The 21,547-nt window shown below is 45.2% G+C and overlaps 2 protein-coding genes across 3 annotated transcripts in view; one reads left to right on the forward strand and one right to left on the reverse strand.

Moving 5' to 3' along the window:
- Positions 1-21,547, forward strand: part of SCFD2 (sec1 family domain containing 2) — a 200,635-nt gene that overhangs the window by 129,515 nt on the left and 49,573 nt on the right. Inside the window, exons 8-9 of one of the 2 annotated variants that reach the window (XM_087724746.1) lie at positions 185-304; positions 8,663-10,736. In XM_087724746.1, coding sequence (XP_087580872.1) covers positions 185-304; positions 8,663-8,755 — 213 coding nt within the window. In that variant the 3' untranslated portion in view covers positions 8,756-10,736. Of the gene's footprint in view, positions 1-184; positions 305-8,662; positions 10,737-21,547 lie in introns of those variants that run through there. The other variant, XM_087724747.1, reaches the window with a different exon arrangement.
- RASL11B (RAS like family 11 member B) overlaps positions 16,457-21,547 on the reverse strand; it is a 6,940-nt gene continuing 1,849 nt past the window's right edge. Inside the window, exons 2-4 of the mRNA XM_087724745.1 lie at positions 21,165-21,221; positions 18,546-18,622; positions 16,457-17,633 (exon numbers count right to left, since the gene is read on the reverse strand). Of these exons, the coding sequence (XP_087580871.1) occupies positions 17,166-17,633; positions 18,546-18,622; positions 21,165-21,221 (602 nt within the window). The 3' untranslated portion in view covers positions 16,457-17,165. The remainder of the gene's footprint in view (positions 17,634-18,545; positions 18,623-21,164; positions 21,222-21,547) is intronic.

Consider the following 21,547-nt stretch of genomic DNA (forward strand, 5'->3'; position numbering starts at 1 on the left):
AGAGGGAACATTGTGGTAGCGATGGGATGGAGTCTTTAGTTCGTCTTCCCTGCCCCGCATCTCTCGGTTTTAAAAGAGAGGTGTTGCTTTCAGTTCTTTTTGGGAGCCCCCACCTGGCCAGAGAAGATGCTTTTATAGGGTGAAAGATCAGATTCCATAACCATTTATTCCCTTCCTTGATCAGGTGAGCCGACCCCACCCAAGTGATCATCCTATACTGGTTATCTTCATGGTCGGTGGTGTAACAGTATCTGAAGTCCAAATGATAAAGGATCTTGTAGCGGCGCACAAGCCTGGAGTAGAGGTATGGAATATATATGAGTAATACTGTCAGCGTTCCAAATATCATCCAGAATTAAATCAGAGTCCAGGTATAAGGTAAAGGTTCCCCTCGCACATATATGCTAGTCGTTCCCACTCTAAGGGGCGGTGCTCATCTCCATTTCAGAGCCGAAGAGCCAGCGCTGCCCGAAGACATCTCCATGGTCATGTGGCTGGCATGACTAAACACCAAAGGCACGTGGGACGCGGTTATCTTCCCACCAAAGGTGGTCCCTATTTTTCTACTTGCATTTTTCCCCATGCTTTCGAACTGCTAGGTTGGCAGAAGTTGGGACAAGTAACGGGAACTCAGTCTGTTACGCGGCACTAGGGATTCGAACTGCCAACCTTTCTGATCGACAAGCTCAGCGTCTTAGCCACTGAGCCACCTTAAGATATAAATATATAAGCAGTGTTAGGTAAGCTCCACGTTGGGAGAGCGAGTACGTTCAGAGAAGCATTAGAGTTGTGTTGGAGAACACACAAACCAGCATACAAAGACACTGCAGTTTAAATAGGCTTTTACTTTCGTGGAAATAGAGGTATCAGCGTCCATCAAACAGTCCATGTCATACATGGATAAGACAGTCAGTCATCAAACATCTTTCAGTTAAGGGATAATCCAAATAACATAGTCCAGTATCATATAATCAGTTCGGTACACAAAGTTTGCTAGCAGTTGCAAAACTTACAATAGCTCACGGCACTTCCAGTTTCCAAAATGCATTCAGATCAGATCAGCCCAGCATCTAACAAACAGAGAGCTAACAGTCATTCTGGCTCCCTCTTATGGCCGATTGAGGAAAACAGCAACCAATCACATTTTACAGTACATTTAAAGAAACAGGTACAAACGAGCCCCACCCACCACCCAGGCCGTTACAACACAAAACAACAACGGACCCACAGCCAGCACCAATCAGCACCAATCTACCAATCATGGTACAGCCACACATCCAATCAATCCATTTACTGAAACAATGCCAGCACTCCACACACACACCCCACCAAGATTTATAGAAAGACGGCAGCTCCAGCCACGCTTTAAGCCAAAAACATTGAGGATGGCGAGTGAGACCTCGCCGAAATGTTGCCAAGACAATCTCAATCTTACACGGGAAAAGACTCGAATACAACAAGACCAGCATACCTACATCCGTGAAAATCTACGAAAACATACATACATACATACATACATACATACATACATACATACATATATACGTGTGTTTATATGTTTTCTGTATCAAATCAATGGCTCCAACTGTAGACTTTTTCACCATTATAAAAAGATACTAAGAGTTTCCCATCTTTTTCTTCCAAATCCAATGCTGAAAACAGCAACAGGAAATCAGACGGAGACCATCCTTCCTCTCCACCTAAGCTCCCTTATATCCTAAATTACATGCGCTTCACATATGGAATGTATCATAAAGCACATGTTTGTTAATAATGGAGTAGCTATCGTGGGAGGGCCCACCGAGTACCTGTAGGCGTGGATTAAATGCCTCTTGCATGTTAATGGCATTCTTGACTTCAGAGCTCATCGAATTGTTCCTGGGATTTAAATACTTCTCTAGAAACACATTTTCATCTGATAACATGCCTCTTTTTTTTATTTTTTTGCACTTAACCTCCCAATTATCTCCTTAGAGTAGCGAATCTACTTCTTTGCTGTCAAAGGTAGGGCTTGAATCTGTGGCGCAGTGATGGACAAGTTAATCCAGACTCCCAATGTATTACTCTGGCTTGAAAGATAAGCAGAGGTTTTAGTGGGTGACGAGAGAGAAAATGGCATAAGGGAGGTTTGGGGATTGCTATCCGAAAGGGATTGTGGTTTGACAAAAGAGCGGCACCGAACGGTGGTTGCTTTGCTTGGGATTGACCCTGGTGGGAATGGGTCAACTTGTGAGAGAAAGAATCCAGAAGAGTGTGTTTCTCACCCTTGGTGACTTTAAGACGTGTGGACTCCCGCCTTCGGGGATTTTGAAATCTACAAGTCAGCAAGATTGAGTAACGCCACACTAGAGGCTTAAAAGCTTTAGAATGGGAGGGGAACCAGAGTTCTCAAGTGAGTCATTTCAAACAAAAAGACGGTAAATAAAAATGGTTCTTTCGTGCAAAACTATTTCAAAGTTGCTGCATTTAAAGCTGCGTTTCTCTAGGCCGCTGAATATTTAGTCCCTGTGCTAAATGAGGTTTGTAAATAGCTAGGTGTTTTAGATATTAAGCAAGCAGCTTAGCATTTATAAGGGGCGTGGCGGCTCAGTGGGTAAGACTGTGAGTTTGTCGATCAGGAAGGTTGGGCAGTTCGGTGGTTCGAATCCCTAGCGCTGCGTAACGGAGTGAGCTCCCGTTACTAGTCCCAGCTTCTGCCAACCTAGCAGTTCGAAAGCACGTATTAAATGCAAGTAGAAAAACAGGAACCACCTTTGGTGAGAAAGTAACAGCGTTCTATGTGCCTTCGGCGTTTAGTCATGCCAGCCACATGACCACGGAGAACATCTTCGGACACTGCTGGCTCTTCGGCTTTGAAACGGAGATGAGCACCACCCTCTACATATGTGTGAGGGGAAACTTTACCCTTATCTTTAGTATTTATATAGATGTTGTATGTACTATATAGCAGAACTGACCATACAAACTACGCCTGTATGGGATTCATCTAACAACCAAGCACAAGCTTTACAAAGCCCTCCAGAAAGCTAAGAAGATCTGGATCCACAATTAACCATATTGCTTTAAACAGGAATTAGATTGAATATGTAAAACTGGAGTATTTTTAGCACGAACTGAAGCTGTTATTGATAGATATACTTCACTTCCAAAATTTGACTGAAATGGAAGCAAATTTAACTGGTTATAGAGATGTAGAACGTGCAACAATTACTGTAGGACGAGAAGCAATGGGTGGAAACTAATTGAGGAGAGAAGCAACTTAGAACAAGGAAGAAATTTCCTGACAGTTAGAACAATTAATCAATGGAACAATTTGCCTCCAGAAGTTGTGAATGCTCCAACACTGGACGTTTTTAAGAAGATGTTGGATAGCCATTTGTCCGAAGTGGTTTAGGGTTTCCTGCCTAAGCAGGGGGTTGGACTAGAAGACCTTAAAGGTCCCTTCCAACTCTGTTATTCTATTCTATTCTAATATCAGTACATAACAGCGATCAGATCCGGATTCATGCTGATAACGTAAATGTTTATGACACAACTTTTGTAAAGGGGAGAGCCCAATTGTGGTTGATATTGCAAAGATGAAATTAAGACTATGATGATTGTAGTAATAACTGTACTGAGTTATAAATACATGAGAATATACATCAGTGGTGCCTTAGACAAAATATTAATTAATATTAATGTTAAAATTCTAATCAGTAGGTGTAATGAAAATATTAATGGATCAGTCAGTGCGGCAAATTTTAATCAGAAAGATCGAAGTACATCTTCATTTTTAGTTCTTCGTTCTACTGGCCCACTTCGTATATTACTGTGATGAAAAATATTAAATATGGGCTTTACTTTCTAGTAGCGAATGGGAACTTTTGATTATTAATTCATGCCTATCGCCAGAAGGAATTAGACTGAGATTTGGTAACATATAAAATTTAATCAATTAAAAGGGGCTTTAATCAACTAAAGTGCTTGGTAGCCTGATACCCTTCCTGCATATATAAACAAAATCTTGATCATGAATATTTGTGCTGTGGGTAAAATATTTCTTGATAACATTTGTGAAGGCAGAAACACCAATGCAAAGCTCGGCCTGTGACAGATACCCCTCTCCCCCCCCATAGAAAGTGATGCTATCTTTCTCAGCGGTGAATTGACTAAATGATGGACCAGATTGGAGCGGAAGAGAAAGATAAAGCACGGGAGCAGAAGTAGTCTGTAGTGCAGTATCCAGTGGTGGGATTCAGCCGGTTCGCACCTATTCGGGAGAACCGGTTGTTAACTTTCTAAACAGTTCGGAGAACCGGTTGTTGGAAGAAATCTCATTTTGATTTTTCCCACTTTACAAGGCTAATCCTGTAAGGAAGGCAGGAAGGAAACATTCTGGTGTTGTTTCTAGCCTCATCTTTATTGCCCTGCTTACAGAAACTGCCTCCCCGGTTAATCCTTATTGCATTGTAACAGCTAAGGCGAAGCGCCCATCGACCTGAGTGACCTTGAGCTGGCCACACCCACCCAGTCACAAGACCACCAAGCCACGCCTACCCAGCTGGTCATTAGGGCAGAGGACTGGTTGTTAAATTATTTGAATCCCGCCATTGGCAGTATCTCTGTATGAAGGCTAGGCTAGATGATGATTAAGAATGTCTAGTCTCAACACATATAAGCATATATCTGATATAAGCCATGGTAGTCTCTTCCATTAATGTCGGTCACTGATAGCTCTACACCAGGGGTGTCAAACTTGATTTCATTGAGGGCCACATCAGGGTTGTGTTTGACCTTGGGGGGTGGGTGGGGGTGGCCAGCTCAACATCACTCCTCTCGGGGGGGCGCCTTTGGTGGTCAAGTGTTAAGGCACGACATCCCTCACTCTCATTATAATCTTCCTCCCTTCCCTTCCCTACATCCCTCCCTCACTTCTTCATTCCCCATCCCCTTCCTTCTTTTTCCTTCCCTCTTCATTCTCCTTTCTTCCTCTTTCTCCTCTTTCCTTATGTTTGTTTCCTTGCTCTCTTCCCATCTTTCCTTCTTGGTCTTGGTCTTTCCTCTTTCCCTTTTCTCCTTTCCTGTCCCTTCTTCCATGCTTAAATGCAAAAGGGGAAATATTTCTCCTTTTGTTTTGTTTTTAATTTTGTTTTTTTGCTACCCTGCGAGACCACCTACTGCCACCGGTAGCCTCCCACCGTCCAGTGCGATCCCACAGAGTTGGCCTCCCTAGGGTGCCGTCGGCCAGACAGTGTCGGCTAGCGACCCCCAGGGGGAGAGCCTTCTCTGTGGGAGCGCCTTCCCTCTGGAATGAGCTGTCCCCGGAGCTTCGTATAATCCCCAACCTCCGGTCCTTCCGACGCGCCCTAAAAAGTTGGCTTTTCCAGCAAGCCAGCCTGGCCTGAACAAAACAAAACAAATTATTGATCACTGTTAATTTTAATTTTTTAAAAAAAATGTTATTGTCAATTCTAATTGGGTTTGTTTGGGATATTCTATTTAATTTTTTTAAAACTTTTGTATTATGTGTTTCTTTTAATGTTGTACGCCTCCCTGAGTCCTTGGGAGAAGGGCAGCATATAAATCTAATAAACCTAACCTAACCTACCCTCTGCCAGCGCGGCCTCCCAGGCCCCCATTTTCAGCTGCAACAGCCTCCTGCAGCCCTCTGCAAGCAAAAAGGCCTTTCGTTTGACACCCCTACCCTACGCGGTTGACCCAGTCAAGGAACAAACACTGCCTAGGTGTAAAATTACTTTTATTGGAATGGCTATAACAACAGAGTCTGGATGTGTCTCCTTCTCCCTCTTAAATCCATGCGAATTAGAAGGGCACCTGTCTTAGGGCATTTTTGTAAATCTCTGCCATTGTATGGCCTTAAGTCCGGTTTATTTGCTCAATGCCTTTGGCAATGGATCTTTTCTCTCTCTTGTCACAACTTCTGCAAGTTGCATACTTCCTGTCATGCACTTCCCTTGCATCATCTTTCATGATTGAGTCAGCTCATTAGGAAGACATCAAATTGGCAATCATTCCCCTGGAATTTCCTTTTTGGAACAGTAGGAAGAATGGCGTAGAAAATGACATGTTAAATTTTGCAAGGCATGCAGTGGCTCTCAAGGTTAGGACGTCGGGCTGACGATCGGGCTAAAGACCTGGTTGCTGCCACGGGATGGGGTGAGCCCTCGTCACATACTCCTGCTACTGCCGAGCCAGCAGTTTGAAAACGGGCAACTGCGAGTAGATAAATGGGTACCACTTTGGTCGGCAATTTAATGGGGACAGGTAAGGAGCCCCCAAGTGGTCATCTCCCAGGCAATGGTGAGGTCACCGTTCAATCCTTTCAATCCAGAAGCGCTTTAGGGCTCCAGACACGAATGTAGTAGTAGTACCTTTTTCTATTCAGATTCCACAACACTGAACGCACCCTCAATAGGCAACATTGGCTTCCATTCAAATAGGAAAAGGCCAACATTGGCTCCCATCCACTGATGGGGGGGGGGAAACTATAAGAGCTATTCACTAAAATAATAATAATGACAACAACAAGCCCATAGGCATTGACAAATTTGCCATTAGTCAATTGCCGAAAGCGGCTTTACATGGAACAGCTTCCATCCTGCGACCATATCTGTAACACCGTCAAAATCCAGATCTGCCCAGCCCAGGTTTTTGGTAAGGGCTCGATAAGTAGACAAAAATGCCAAACACAATCTGAACATCTGGCTGACTGTGAATAATAATAACAACAATAACAACCAATCAATGGTATTTGTGATGCATTTTTGAATGTTCAGTTGACTAAGTTTCATGTTTAAATAATAATATAAATATAAATAAATAAATTAAATTAAATTAATAAGCAGTGGTACCCATTGTCATCAGGGCACTTGGTACCATGTCCAAGAATTTTACAAAACATATGAAGAAATTGTAGCTTCCTGCAACAACATCAGGGGAACTGCAAAAAACTGTGCTACTAGGAACATCATATATTTTTTAAGAAAGTACTTGATTGATACCTAGGACGCTGGCAGCAAACCGTATCAACCAGTAGCACCAGTCAATGAAATTTGTGACACATCTTGAAATGTTCACTTGACTGAGTTTCATGCTTAATGAATAAAATAAATAAACAACAATAACAACAACTATTATTATTATTTGCAACAACAGAATTGTATCACAGCGGCCAGTTGTTTCGCCGGATTTGGCATTGATTACTAGTCGGGCCCCACCCAGGGGCCTAGGACGTCGTAATGTATTTTCGTAATATGCGTGCAGAGCCAAGCAGTGCGGCTTTTTGCATTTGACTGATGGTGATTTTGTCAATTTTTAACTGTTTTAAATGTAATTCCAGTGCTTTTGGAATAGCACCCAGTTTGCCGATTACCACTGGAATTACCACTGCAGGTTTGTGCCATAATCGTTAGATTTCGATTTTTAAGTCCTGATATTTTGCGATTTTTTCATATTCCTTCTCGTCGACCCTGCTATCACCTGGTATTGCGATGTCTATGATTGTAACCTTATTTTTCTCAACCAGTGTGATGCCTGGTGTATTATGCGCCAGTATTTTGTCCGTTTGTATGCGAAAATCCCACAAGATCTTGACCACCTGATTTTCGGTGACTTTTTCAGGCTTATGTTCCCACCAGTTTGTTGCTGTACAGCAACAACAACTATTATTGTTGTTGTTGTTTTAAAAAAACAGTGATACCCATTGTCATCAGGGCACTTGGTACCATGTCCAAAAATTTTATAAAACACATCAAGAAAATTGCAGCTTCCCGCAATAACACCAGCGGAACTGCAAAAAAATCTGTGCTACTCGGAACATCCTATATTTTAAGAAGGTGCTTGGTTGATACCTAGGACGCTGGCAGCAACCCATATCAACCATCAGCCCCAGTCAATGATATTTGTGATACATTTTTGAATGTTCAGTTGACTTAGGTTTCATATTTAATGAATAAAGTGTATAATAATAATAATAAAGTAATGATTATGCTCATCCTTCCACCAACACAGAATTACAGCAATTCTGATGATTGAAATTCTTTCAGTCCTTCAATTCTGATGATTGAAAGTTTGCCCAAGAATTGGGTTCCACCACAAAACCGCGTTTGACTAAAGGGCGCTCGTCGAAACCGCATAGCTGACGTCATCACAGCGCGACAACAGCGGGGAGAAAAAAGCACGCTGTAAACGCTAAACCTAAAATTAACCCCTAAACCTAACCCCCCTAAACCTAACCCTAAACCTAACCCTAAACCTAACCCTAAACCTAACCCTAAACCTAACCCTAAACCTAACCCTAAACCTAACCCTTAACCTAACGCTAAACCTAATCCTAACCCTTAACCTAACCCTAAACCTAACCCTTACCTTAACTTGAATCGGCTTGCTTTCAAAGCGCTATTTAAAGCGCCCTTCTTTCTCCACGCTCGCTGTTGTCGCCCTGTTGATGACGTCAGTGACGCGGTTTAATCGGGTGCGCTTTTGTCGAGCGCGGTTTTGTCGTGCCACGCAAGAATTGTACACTGAGGAGATAACCGTGTTAGTTTATTCGCTCACAGAACCACAATTCTTCATCACTGAAGGTTTCCATCATTGATGGAGGCCGCAAAAGCTGGTCATCCTATCCATAGATGCATATACTGTATCTTTTGCTTTCCAGGTCATTGTTCTCTCTACAACGCTCCTGACACCACAGAACATTCTAGAGCGGCTTTTTGCAACGGACCGTCTCAAGCCGGACATCGGTATCTGAAGTTGCCCAAATGGGCATTTGGACCAACCTGTGGGAAACGCACCAAACTCTTCCCTTCTGCCTTTCAAGGAACATCCCTTTAAAGCAGAGATGCTCTGAAATTGCCTGTAATGTGAGAAATTTCCAGCTGGGTAAAAGGGATGAGCTCAATGTTTGTGAAGAAAAAGCACCCGGCTTAGTCATTTCCTTCAAAGCCATTTTTGAGAGCTCTCAGGCTGATCTTCCTGTCCTTGTAGAAATGTTGTGCTTAGCTGAAAAAATCCTTTCTCTCCATCTTATTAGCAGCGATGATTGCTGCAGGGCATTAATTGGGTCAGGCAGAGCCTGTAAAGATTCAAAAGAACATTGTAAAACCAGGAAAGGGAGCAAGCCAGGCCTTCATTTTCAGACAAAGCTTTTGCTACATTCGTTTCGAGCACCATTGTTCACACATTTTCTTTAGCAAGGTAGATAAAAGATGCCACCACAAAAAAATAATAATAATAAAAGACATGGGAAATGCGCAAGTGGCAAATTTGATCGGAAATATCTTTATGATCTCTGAGGTAATGTACCCTTCTTGACAAATAGTTATAGTTATGGACAGGGGTGTGATTGAAAAATGTTAGCAACCGATTCTCTCCGGGAGGCCCATTTTTTGCCCTCCCAGAGCCTCCATGTGGGCCCTGCACTTACCTGGCATCCAAAACGGGTTGCGTGGAGACTCCTGGAAGGGGCGGAGCAGGGTGGGCGGGGCCAGCCAGTCCTTTCAACTACCGATCGCTGAAAATCCCACCCCTGCTTATGGGGAGGGGGAAGCAATGCCAAGATTGGCCAAGATTCAGAGGCATATGGAGTTTGGCTCAAAATACCATATTTTTCAGAATATAAGATGCACTTTCCCCCCCACCCAAAAGAGGGTGGAAATTTGGGTGCATCTTATACACTGAATGTAGCCCCGTCCACACACCGGCCCCCACTCTTTGGCCTCTGCCTCCCAGAAATTTACCTCCTTGCAGCAAATGGGAAAATGAGGCTTACAGAGGGGACAACAGGCTATGGCAATCCCTGCAGCCTGAAACAGCTGATCGTCGGGAGGCCTGTGCTCAAAGTGAAAGTGAAACGGGCTATTTGCTGTTTGCTGCAAGGAGGCGAATTGCTGGGAGGCAGAAGCAGATTGTTTTTTTCTTTTACTAATCAGGCTAAACTGAAGCAGACTGTTTGCTACAAGGAGGTAACTGTAAATGCCTATAGAATGTTCAAATTAGTAGTCTTATTTTTAAAAGGTGCTTTATTATTCTTCTAGACAATATAAATGCTTGATCTGAAGAGGCCCAGTGCTATTGTATCTTCTTTTAAATAGCAGAGAATAATGTATACTTCCAGAGAGCACATCAATTTTAACAGCATCTCTACAAGTATAGTCTGAAACGTAACACCGCAAACAGTGTCTGTCGTCGGTACTGTTTGCTGTGTGCTACAAGGAGGCAACTTGCTGGGAGGCAGAGGAAGATTCCCCCCCCCCTTGTTTTCCTCCCCAAAAGCTAGGTGCATCTGATATTTCGGAGCGTCTTATACTCCGAAAAATACGGTAAGCAAATGATGGTTGTGAAATTGCAATCCAAGCATTGCAGCCCTTTTGTGAGTGCACAAGTCTGGTTTCAATTGTGTTGTCGTTACTGCCATCTTGCCTTTTTTGATTTCCTCCGTGTCGCCACCATCTAGATTAGAAATTAGTAGCCAAGTTACAAGGCAGGCGACCTCCCTGTGGGAAGAGATAATTGGCAAGAATTTGAAGCTAATTGAAGAGCCCCCGTTTCCATTCTTCTAAGGGAAAACCAGTCTTTAAACAGAAAAATGTATCATGCGCTCCCATTGGATTCCTGCCTCCATCAGCCTCTGTCATCGTAAACAACACTCCAAATTTGTCTAAAGCATTGCAGATTCCCTACCCCTTATTTAGAACTTGGCACTCCAATAAAATCAGATCCAGACTCTTGAATGGTTAACTGATACGTTCATGCAACCCAAAGTTATTCCTGGCCAGAATACCAAATATGTATTTGTGTGTTTGAAGTTGCTTCAGAAATAATCTAAAAAAGAATATCTCGTTGTCAACGAAGGCCCAGGATTCTAACTTTCCGGGAGGGAAGACTATTCATGGTACTGTATCTCCTCCTAGCTCTTCCATCTCCAGTGTTTCGCTTAAACCTCTGGGTGTCCGAGAGAAAACGTTTGCCTGATGTTTCTGACATGCGTGTTTTCAGTGTGAAGAGAATCTGATGGTATTTATTGGATGGAGCTGTGTGTGTGAGAGAGAGAGATGCTGGGGATTCGCAGGGGGTTGGGAGACGCTCTAGCTAAGATTCAGTGCAGTTCAGAGAACCTCCAAATCCCACTCCCGGCTGGCCCTGTCCCCACACAGCCCGTTGTGGATGCAGGTAAGGAGGGCGCTCGGGAGGGCAAAAAACGGGCCTCCCGGAAATTCGCGAAGACCGGAAACTGGCCCGTTTCTGGTCTCCATAGGGGTTCACTGACAAAACCGCGAAACCCTTATCCGCGCCGACATAAGCGTGGAGGGCAAATCCGCGCCGTCCGAAGTGCTAAGAAAAAAGGCGACCCTAGCGCGACGACATAACCGCGGAGGGCAAATCGGGGCCTTCCGAAGCGCTCAGCACCCTAACCCTAAACCTAACCCTAAACCTAACCCCTAAACCAAACCCCTAAACCTAATCCTAACCCTTACCTTAATTTAAATCGGCTTTCTGTCGCCGCACTGTTTTAAAGCGCCCTTCTTTCGCCGCGTTGTTGTCGCCACGGTGATGACGTCGCGGTGATGACGTCGCGGTTTTAGCGATGCGTTTTTGTCGCTGCTATTTTGACGAGCGCGATTTTGTCGGGCCACACTCCATAGGGACTCCGGAGCCTAGAGAGGCTGTTTTCCTCCTCCCAGAGGCTTGAGGAAAGCCTTCGGAACCCGGGGAGGACAAAAGTGCCCCCCACCGTGGTGCAGGAGGCTGAGTTGGCCATGCCCACCATGGCATGCCCACCCAGCAACCAGACAGAGAACCCCTTGCTAAAAAAAATTTGAAGCCCACCCCTGGATGGATCCTAGCCCATATAGGATATTCAGAGAAAGATCCACAGGGGGAACGTTGCTGTCCATTTTCTTTAAACATCACCCACACAGAACACACACAGACTGTGTGTATAAGGAGAGTGTGTGTTATTTGCATGTTCAAAGCATCTTTACCTGGCTAATGTCTTTTCTTGCAGTTTATTTTATGAATAATAAAAGGTGGCATGATCTAAGATTCGGGAGCACCGCCTCATAGGCCAAGCCGATTTGCGGTTTTTTTTTCATATGGCTATTGTGTCAGACTTTGTTGCAGCAATCAAATCCAGAGAGCACACACAGGTAACGGATTCAGCAGGATCCATGAACTTTTCTTTCTACGTATGTAATATAACACGAGACATAGGTGCCATTATTTTTACTAGCGGTTTGCTCGTGCGTACGCGCAATGCTTCCGCACATGTCTGGGTGGGTTGGCGGAGCCTCCTGCCACCCCCACTACCGGTTCGTCCGATCCGGGCTGAACTGGGAGCTACCCACCTCTTATATATACAATACCAAGAGTGGGTCTTCCAACATGGTAGAGAGTACAAGCAAACACAAGCAGAAGAGAGAAGAGTTTCCAGTTTTAGTTGGGTCTAGGACCGTTCTCCTTGTACTCTTCGCCGCCCCTTTTTCACCGCCAGGGTTCCGCCCCCAGCCATTCATCACTACCATTTCTCCTCCGCTGAAAGGACCCCATCTGTTCGTGCCGGCCAATGGGACCCAGCCTCTTTAGTCCCAGACCCTTCGTCACGGGCCATTCAGCGAAATCTCGCGCACCCCAGCCTTTTGGGCTCAGGAGACAGTTCACCGCTAGCCTCCCGGAGGAAGGGAAGGGAGAAGGGGGGGGGAGGGAGAAAGTGTTCCATTTGGAGTTTCCTCTCTGGGGATTTGTTTCTCTGCCCAGTTGCCTTGGGTCTGAGCTAGAAAATCCTTTGCATCCCCCTCCCCACGGGCCCAAAAAGCTGGGGTGCGCCGTATTTCACCCAATGGTAAAAGGGTCTGGGACTGAAGAGGCTGGGTCCATTGGCCGGCGTGAACAGCTAGGACCCTTTCAGCGGAGGAGAAATGGTAGAGGTGAATGCCTAGGGGTGGAACCCTGGGGGGCAGAAAGGGGGCGGCGAAGGGTAAAAGGAGAACAGTCCCATTCCAGCACCAGATTTGTCTGCCGCTTTAGCACAGAAGTTAAACTAAGACATTCCCAGGCTCCTTGCTGTCTCCAGCAAATACTCTTTCGGTTTCCAAAGAGTCCCCATTGGCTGAGCTGTTGCCGCGTCTCTGTTCCAGTTCATGAATATGCCCTGACATATTGCCTAGTTGACTTGGCTTCTGCGACTTTTGAGTCTTGTTTTATAGGAGTAGAATACCGCTAGATGCTGCCTTCTCCAACGTCATCGAATCCAGCAGTTTTGGCTGATGCAAAACTGCCCTTTTTAAATGACTTTTCACACGGCCCCCGTTGAGGACGATTTAAATTGGGCTGCCGCCCGGGATTGCAAGCAAACAGAAAGCCGCCACTTTGTGGAACATGCCTCACAGGAAAAGGGCAAACCTGTGAGCATTTACTTATGCCCATAATCAGTGGATGAGCTGGCAAGCCAGCGTGAGTTATAAAACTACTTAATTGAAGCGCTTAGAGAGAAAAGGGTAAACACAGTCCCCATGGTTACCAGGCCAGATCTGTCATATTGAACTAATAGGAGCTAAAATTCTCTATATAAAAAGAAGGATTCCGGTGTGAGCTGACTCTTGGCCAATACACAACTTAATTGGGACACGGGCCGGAAATGGGGGCTGCGGAGAGCTGAATTATGCGGGACTTTGTAGGTGGTGACACTGCACTCCATTCATGCAAAAATCCACAGGGTTCTTCTTACAATCTTTTGTTGCCTTTTATCAGTAGAGTATAGATTTAGCCTCCAGAATGGTCCATAGTAGGGGAAGGTGCGAGAAAAACCGAAATGGATGGCTTTTTCCATCCCATCTGCAAGGAATGCTTAAAAATGGGAGAGACTTTGCCCAGGTAGTCATGCCTGCTAATCTTGCCTTAATTTCACACACACAGACACACACACACACAGAGCATTCGGCGACTTCAGCTAGTCCAGAATGCGGCCGCGTGAGCGATTGTGGGTGCACCTCGCTTCACCCACGTAACACCTATCCTCCGCAAGCTGCACTGGCTACCTGTTGATCTCCGGGTGCGCTTCAAGGTGCTACTTATCACCTATAAAGCCCTTCATGGTAGTGGGCCTGGGTACTTGAGAGACCGCCTACTGCCAATTACCTCCACTAGACCGATACGATCGCATCGATTAGGCCTCCTCCGAATTCCATCTTCCAGCCAGTGCAGACTGGCAACTACCCGGAGGAGAGCCTTCTCGGTGGCTGCTCCGACCCTTTGGAACGAACTCCCCGTGGAGATTCGGACCCTCACCACCCTCTAGTCCTTCCGTGCCGCTTTAAAGATCTGGCTGTCCCGGCTGGCCTGGGGTTAAGATTGTAGCCCCACCCGAACTGTGTGACTGTTGTGCTCTTTTTTTAACATGTTGTATTGTCTACTGTTTGTCTTTCCCTCCCCCTTTTTGAATTGTGAGCCGCCCTGAGTCCCCCCAGGGAAAAGGGCGGCATACAAATAAAGGAAACTCAAACTCAAACTTCTGTGTCCAGCTGTAGCTCTTGCAACACAATGGAAGCAGAGCCTTGCAGCAAAGGAGCCCTCTCCCCTTGGTACCACAGCTGGCGAGGATGCTAGGTAGACTTTTTCGGGAGTTGTGGCCAAGTGGTAATGCCCATGGGGTTCTTAGCAGAAGCTTTTGGAATAATGGGAATGGCCCAATGGTGAAATCTAATCCCCCCCCCCACTGGTTCTGCGGGCGTGGCTTGGTGGGGGTATCACATGACTGGGTGGGTGTGGCCAATTTTTTTTTTCACTTTCAGCTTTTTTTAAAGTACTTTTAAAGTATTTTTTAAGCATTTTTTTTCCATGCTGGTTTGCCCGAATTGGCAGGGAAAAATGCTTTAAAAAGCTTCCAACAATTGTCAGAAGCATTTTTTTTCCCTGACAGTTCGGGCGAACCGGGCCGAACCGGGAGGATTTCATGCCTGGAGTGGTTACCATGTAGTTAGAAAAACATTTGAGAAGCAAGTAACTTTGTATAGCAGCTACACAACTATTCTGGTATAGAAATCTATACTTGCAAGATATAGATGCTGTTGGGTGTGTAGCATTCTCAAAAATCAATGCCCTTGTGCCGGTGTAAGATTTGTTAGACCCCTCCAGTAATACATTTTTTTCCTTGTTTAGCAAGCAGTAGAAATCTTACTAACACAGCCTCATTTTCTTTCTATGTACGTTCCCTAGCAACTGGTTAGAAAAGTACAAAGCATTCTTGAGAAAACATTGTTTAATTTAATGATGACACAAAATAAAGATGTCGTACCCTGGTAATGTTTCTGAAACATAAAATAAATAAGTTACCGCTTAAGGGGAAAGCACAGTGTTGCTCTTTGTTAAAAATGCATCCATGTTATCTTTGCATCTCTTATTTTAAACATTTTCTGCTTTATGGGACGAGCCTCATGGTCCAGCATTTGGCTAGCGGTTAAATCACGAACGGCAGATTGATACAACAGTGGAAAGCCCCTTCCGCCTCAATTAGAGATACGGCCTGCTCCACATCTTAACAGAGAAGTGGCACGAACCGAAACGGTTCCACCACAAAACCGCGATGCCCTTATCCGCGCCGACATAAGTGCGGAGGCAAATCCGCGGCGTCCGAAGCGCTAATAAAAAAACGACCCTACCGCCGCGATAACAGCGCGGTGACAGAAGGGCGTTCTACATGCTTCGTTCTTTGCCTCCAAAGGTAGCCCTCCTCCTCCAGCTGACAGCGGCAGCGGGCACGGGGCAAAGCGGGCTGCCCAGCAGCAGCAGCCCGCGGGAAGGGTCCAGCACAGCCGCGGGGGGCATCAGGAAGCGGAGGAGGACGTGGCAGCGGCGGCGGCTGAGGCTCTCCCGGGCCGGCGAAGCGGGCTTGCCCGGCAGAGGCAGGCTGCCCTCTTCTTCCTCAACAACATCTCCTTGGACGGGCGGCCTCTGCCGCCGGCGCCTCCCCCGGAGGAAGAGGCAGGGCGGGCGGCGGCGGCGGCTCTCCCGGGGCCGGCGAAGCGGGCTTGCCCGGTGGCGGCGGCCGCCCATCCAAGGAGATGTTGTTGAGGAAGAAGAGGGCGGCCTGCCTCTGCCGGGCAAGCCCGCTTCGCCGGCCCCGGGAGAGCCTCAGCCGCTGCCGCTGCTGCATCCTCCTCCACCGCCAGCGGCCCTGCTCGGGCCCCCCGCGGGCTTCCTGCTGCCCCCCGCGGCTGAGCTGGACCCTTCCCGCGGGCTGCTGCTGCTGCTGGGCAGCCCGCTTTGCCCCGTGCCCGCTGCCGCTGTCAGCTGGAGGAGGAGGGCTACCTTTGGAGGCAAAGAACGAAGCATGTAGAACGCCCTTCTGTCACCGCGCTGTTGTCCCCGCGGTGATGACGCGCGATGATGACGTCGCGACTTTAGTGACGCGATTTAATCTCCGCTATTTTGCGTAGCGCGGTTTTGTCGTGCCACGACCGAAACAGTGTGACTTTCAATCCATATTTAGATCGGTTCATTTGGATTTATCTGAAAATAAATCCAGCATTGCATCAGACCGACCGACAAATCTTAAAATCTTGAGAATGTTATGCAGTTGTAAAAAAAACAAATTTACACTTAAGTATTTGCAGCACAGTATGTCTCATGGCAATCAAATATAATCGTTTAAGACATTTTACACCCAAAAACTCTGTTACTGCTCTGTTGGAACAGAAATGCATGTACTTCATGAACTGGATTTTTTTTTTTTAAATCAAAAGTCTCTTGTGAGACTTATAAAAGAAACCAGCCCTAATTCAATAGCCTAAGGATGTCTGTTTCCAATGAAAGAAATGTCATTCTGAATATTTCCCCCGCATCTTCTTCTAAAGTGAACAGGATAGCAAATACTAAGCTACCCTAACCTCCATCATAGAATATGGCAATGTTTTGAATGCATTCAAATGTCCTGCTTTCAGCATAAAAGCGTCCCTTCTTTAGGAACTTGAATTCAAGTTTTGTTGGAGTTTCTCCTTTGCTTTATACTCCCTAGTCCAGTATCACTGGAACACATACACTTCCTCTCTCTCTGGTCTTCCTGGGTGGCCTTGGCGCCAGCAAAATGTTCCTGAACTTGGAACCAATGGACTCTTCGCTGAGAAGGGAAGGCGTGAAGAAGTTTTCCATCCAGGTCAATCAACCTTTCAGACAGAGGTGACGGTTCTCACTTTGGCCGACAAAGCTTGCTTAAACCTTCTCTTCAGGTCTTGCATGTTGGGTGACTTGGGCCTCGAGATGAGGGAAGTCCTCCGCTTCTCCGGGGTCCCTGTGGGTTGTTGTTTACTAACTTCTTTGCACAAGCTGTGGAAGGCACAGAAGACCTCTTTGTAGTTCTCACTGACGGAGACCTCGTAGAAATTGCAGCCCAGCATGCTGGCCAGCTGAAGTCCACGCTGAGGTTCTACCTCCTTAATATGGAGGAGGTCCGCTTTGTTTGCGACAATAACTACGGGGACTCGATTCCCGGGATGGACCTGCCGTATGTGCTGGTGGAAATGGCCAAGGAGTTCGTAACTTTTATGATCGGTAATGGAAAAGACGATTACCACTGCATCTGCCCAGCGGAGACACTGGTTCAGCTGTTCATTACAATCCAGGCTGTGTCTGTGCATCTGTGGTTTGTTTGTTTTTTAGAAAAAAAAAAGGGAATAAGAAAATTACTTGGCTGCAAAGCCACAGATCTTCCCGATACAACTTCTATTTCCATTCTACATCTGTGAGTTAACACTGCCCTCGTTCATTATTCTCCCCCAAATTTAATCTCCTCTCTCCTGTTGCTTAGACAAACAAAAACTCGGGCTAAACTGAGTTAGTCTGGAAGTTTGCTACGTTCAAGTGGAAAACTGCCTCACTTTCTGTAAAGTAAAACAATTTGTGGTGCCAAAGAATGGGAAATTAACTGGCTAGACAGTCAGTGGGGAATGGAGAGAGGGGGGGAGGGAGAACAAAGGTGGAACGCTGGAAACGTTTTTAAGAGTTGGAGGCTTGCCCAGTTCAAAAAGGCAAATTTTGACCTTACACACGTCTATCCATCCGTTTAAACTTTCCCCAATACAAAATCCACTCCAAAGTAATTTTAATGCGTGCAGCTGCTGGTGCCGTTGAGTTGTTTCAATCGTGTGTGTTTATTAAATGGGCTACGTAAAAAAAAGTATGAAAATATTTCTGGTGTACATTTCGCCAGGGGGAAAAAAAACTCTTTTAGTTTTCCAAGGAACAGCTCTTTTACCCATTAGCAGCGATTCTGGTTTTATTTAGAAAGGTTGCCTCCTTAAAACCGAGTGCTGTGTTTTCAAGTGGGCAAACATTGAATTGAAATAGTGGGTTGTTTTCTTTTACTGTCAGGAGAGTATACACAGACCATTTATCTGCCCAGGACTGTTTACAGTCATTCCTAGCAACGAAAAGAATTTGCAGTGGCTCCGTGGCCTAAATATAAGCCAGTATCTACAACCCTCTTCCTGAAGCTGAGCAACAAATGAGGCTCCCTTTTAAATTATGGAATGCAAAGGAAGCCCACTCACCTGTATCCCAGGTGTATCCTGCACCTGAATTGCAAACATCTCTCCATCGATTTCAATCTGTCTGCTGTACAGGTTACCTGGCAATAGAAATAAAGAGAGAATTTTAACAAAGGATGACCAAAACTTCTGTAAAAAAAAAAAAAAGGCAGTGAATACAATTGCAAATCGGGGTGGGGAAAACCATTCTAACTTTATTAGATTCATGCTTCCATCAGAGAAAACAATTAGCACAATCCTAGGCATCTTATTTAGTCATTCAATGGGACTAAATTGCAGGTGAGTGTGTGTATAAGATTGCAGCCTAAATGAATAACTACGGAGAGGTAAACAAACAACAGAAGCACTCGTAAAATTAGTTGACACCGTCAGGTGACTTTACGCATGCTTTCTTGTAAAACTAACTTTATGTACAAAGTTACTGCTACAGCTAGGTGCAAAAGAATTTATTAGCTGTCTGGGCCTTTTGTACAGGGCAGTGTGTCTCAATCTTGACAACTTTTAAGAGACGTAGACTTCAACTCCCAGATTTCCCCAATTTCTGGGTTACCAAGGTTGGAAAAACATTAGTATGGGAGAACCGCACACCCTGCAGTTAGCAGAAAATTTATGGAACAATTACCCTGAACCAGGAAAGAATTAAAACGTGTTTACATTTTCTGCCACAAGAATAAATAATTGTGATGTGCGGCATTTTGACTGCCATGTTTTTACTTTGATGATGAAGGTTTCTACCTGCCAGGTAAATCTCTTTCATCCCGTCAGCCTTCTATAAGAAAACCTTCAGTCTCACTGATTTCTCGTCTTTATCGAATATTGTTGTTCTTTTGCCTTGTCAGCCAGGAAGTTAATTCAGTTATGGTCATGACAGATTAGATTTGTTTCAATGACGTTTACAAGAGCCGAGGTGGCGCAGTGGTTAGAATGCAGTACTGCAGGCTACTTCTGCTGACTGCTAGCTGCAGTTTGGGAGTTCAAATCTCACCGGCTCAAGGTTGACTCGGCCTTCCATCTTTCTGAGGTGGGTAAAATGAGGACCCAGATTGTTGGGGGCAATATGCTGACTCTGTAAACCGCTTAGAGAGGGCTGTAAAGCACCGTGAAACCGGTATGTAAGTGCTAAAGTGCTATTGCTATTACATTATTGCGTTATTTGCCAGAAAGTGTGAGAAATCACATCTCTGCTCGTTTAGCACTCTGGAGTGGAAATCCAGGGACGAGATTTGCTCTAACGTCAATACATTTCACTGCAAGTTGATCTGTTTTCCCTGATTTTTTTAGAATTTTTAGCCATATTGGATGGAATATTTATGGGATAAGCCAGATGTGCATCCTTAGTGAATGAAAACTACCAGTGGTGTCCAAGCCAAGGTGGATGCCACAAGAGTATAACAGAAGTTCCACCTGTTTTGCCACCAGAGTTTTTTCAATCATACAGCTCAATCGCACAGACATCCCTGACCTTATCTCCTGGCTACCCATGTAAGAGCCGAGGTGGCGCAGTGGTTAGAGTGCAGTACTGCTGCCACTTCAGCTGACTGTTAGCTGCAGTTCGGCGGTTCAAATCTCACCGGCTCAGGGTTGACTCAGCCTTCCATCCTTCCAAGGTGGGTAAAATGTGGACCCAGACAGTGGGGGCGATATGCTGACTCTGTAAACCGCTTAGAGAGGGCTGAAAGCCCTATGAAGCGGTATATAAGCCTAACTGCTATTGCTATGCTAATTAAAAGCTGAATTTGAGATTTCATCCAAAATATTGTTCCCGTTTCCGCCAATCTTTTGAAAAAGCTGCTCGGTTTTGATTTTATTTTTTTCCTCCCCCCCCCCCCAATTTGCTTTAATCTGCCTTGGATAGACTTCATCCCTTCCCCACCCCACCTGCCATCATTTTTAATTCCCTGCAGTTCCTCAGAAGGGCTGCCCTTGCATGCATGCCTTTTCAGGAGAATAACAAAAGCCCTTTAAAGTCAGTCCAAAGCCTCATTTGCATAAATACCTTGATTACCCATAAAGATAGGAGCGGAACTGATGGAGCTTAAAGCCACATCTTTTAACTTGGAATGCATTTCATTACTGCTGATGTATGTGGGTGGCAGAAGCCAAAAAAAAAAAAGGAGAATAATGTCAGAAGTCAGGCATCCCAGCTTGAGTGAAGTAAATCTCAGGATGCTCCCCACAGCCTCCCCAAAAGCAAACTGTGCAAAATAAACATCTTTGTTTATTTTGTGCAAAATAAAGTGTGCAAAATAAACATCTTTGTCCTCTTGTTATAATCCTTCCTATCACCCATCTCCTCCCACTTAGGACTATATGACTGTAACGTGTTGCTTGTATCCTTAACGATTGATATTGATATTGTTTCCTGATTGGCTTATCTGTCCCCTTGGACTATCATTAAGTGTTGTACCTTATGATTTTTTGACGAATGTATCTTGTCTTTCTATGCACCCTGAGAGCATCTGCACCAAAGACAAATTCCTTGTGTGTCCAATCACACTTGGCCAACAAAGAATTCTGTTCTAACGATGAATGCCCCCCACCCCATACTTCATCCCTTTTTTTTCTCCCAAGGATGGAAATACATGGGGATGCACCGCCTAAAGACGGAAAATCCTTTCTTACCTGCATTCCGTTCGTAGTCTCCAATGAATCGCTTGGTGAGAAATCTCACTACCAGGGCTGTAATTAACCAAAAAAAATAAAAGATGTCATTTAGCAAGAAGAGAGGAAAAAGTCACCCCTATTTGAAGGCTTATTAAAAACCCACTGCTGTCTGCTGCTCCCCCCCTGCTCTCCACCCATACGCACACAGGGAGGTGGCAGATAAGCTGTGGATGAGGCAATCCAAAGGAATTTAGTCCTTTAAGGAAAAACTGCAGGAAGCCAGAGTAACTGGCTGTAGGATAATTCGAGAGGTGTGAAGGTTCAGGTAAATTTAAATTGCTAAAAATATATATATATATTCTAGCTTTCTGTCTCCTTAAACCTGTAGGCTTAGACGACTG

This window comes from Thamnophis sirtalis, unplaced genomic scaffold (assembly GCF_051295495.1).
Source record: "Thamnophis sirtalis isolate CommonGarterSnake01/CBP01778 unplaced genomic scaffold, rThaSir2_p1.2 scaffold_10, whole genome shotgun sequence".
Lineage (NCBI taxonomy): Eukaryota > Metazoa > Chordata > Lepidosauria > Squamata > Natricidae > Thamnophis > Thamnophis sirtalis.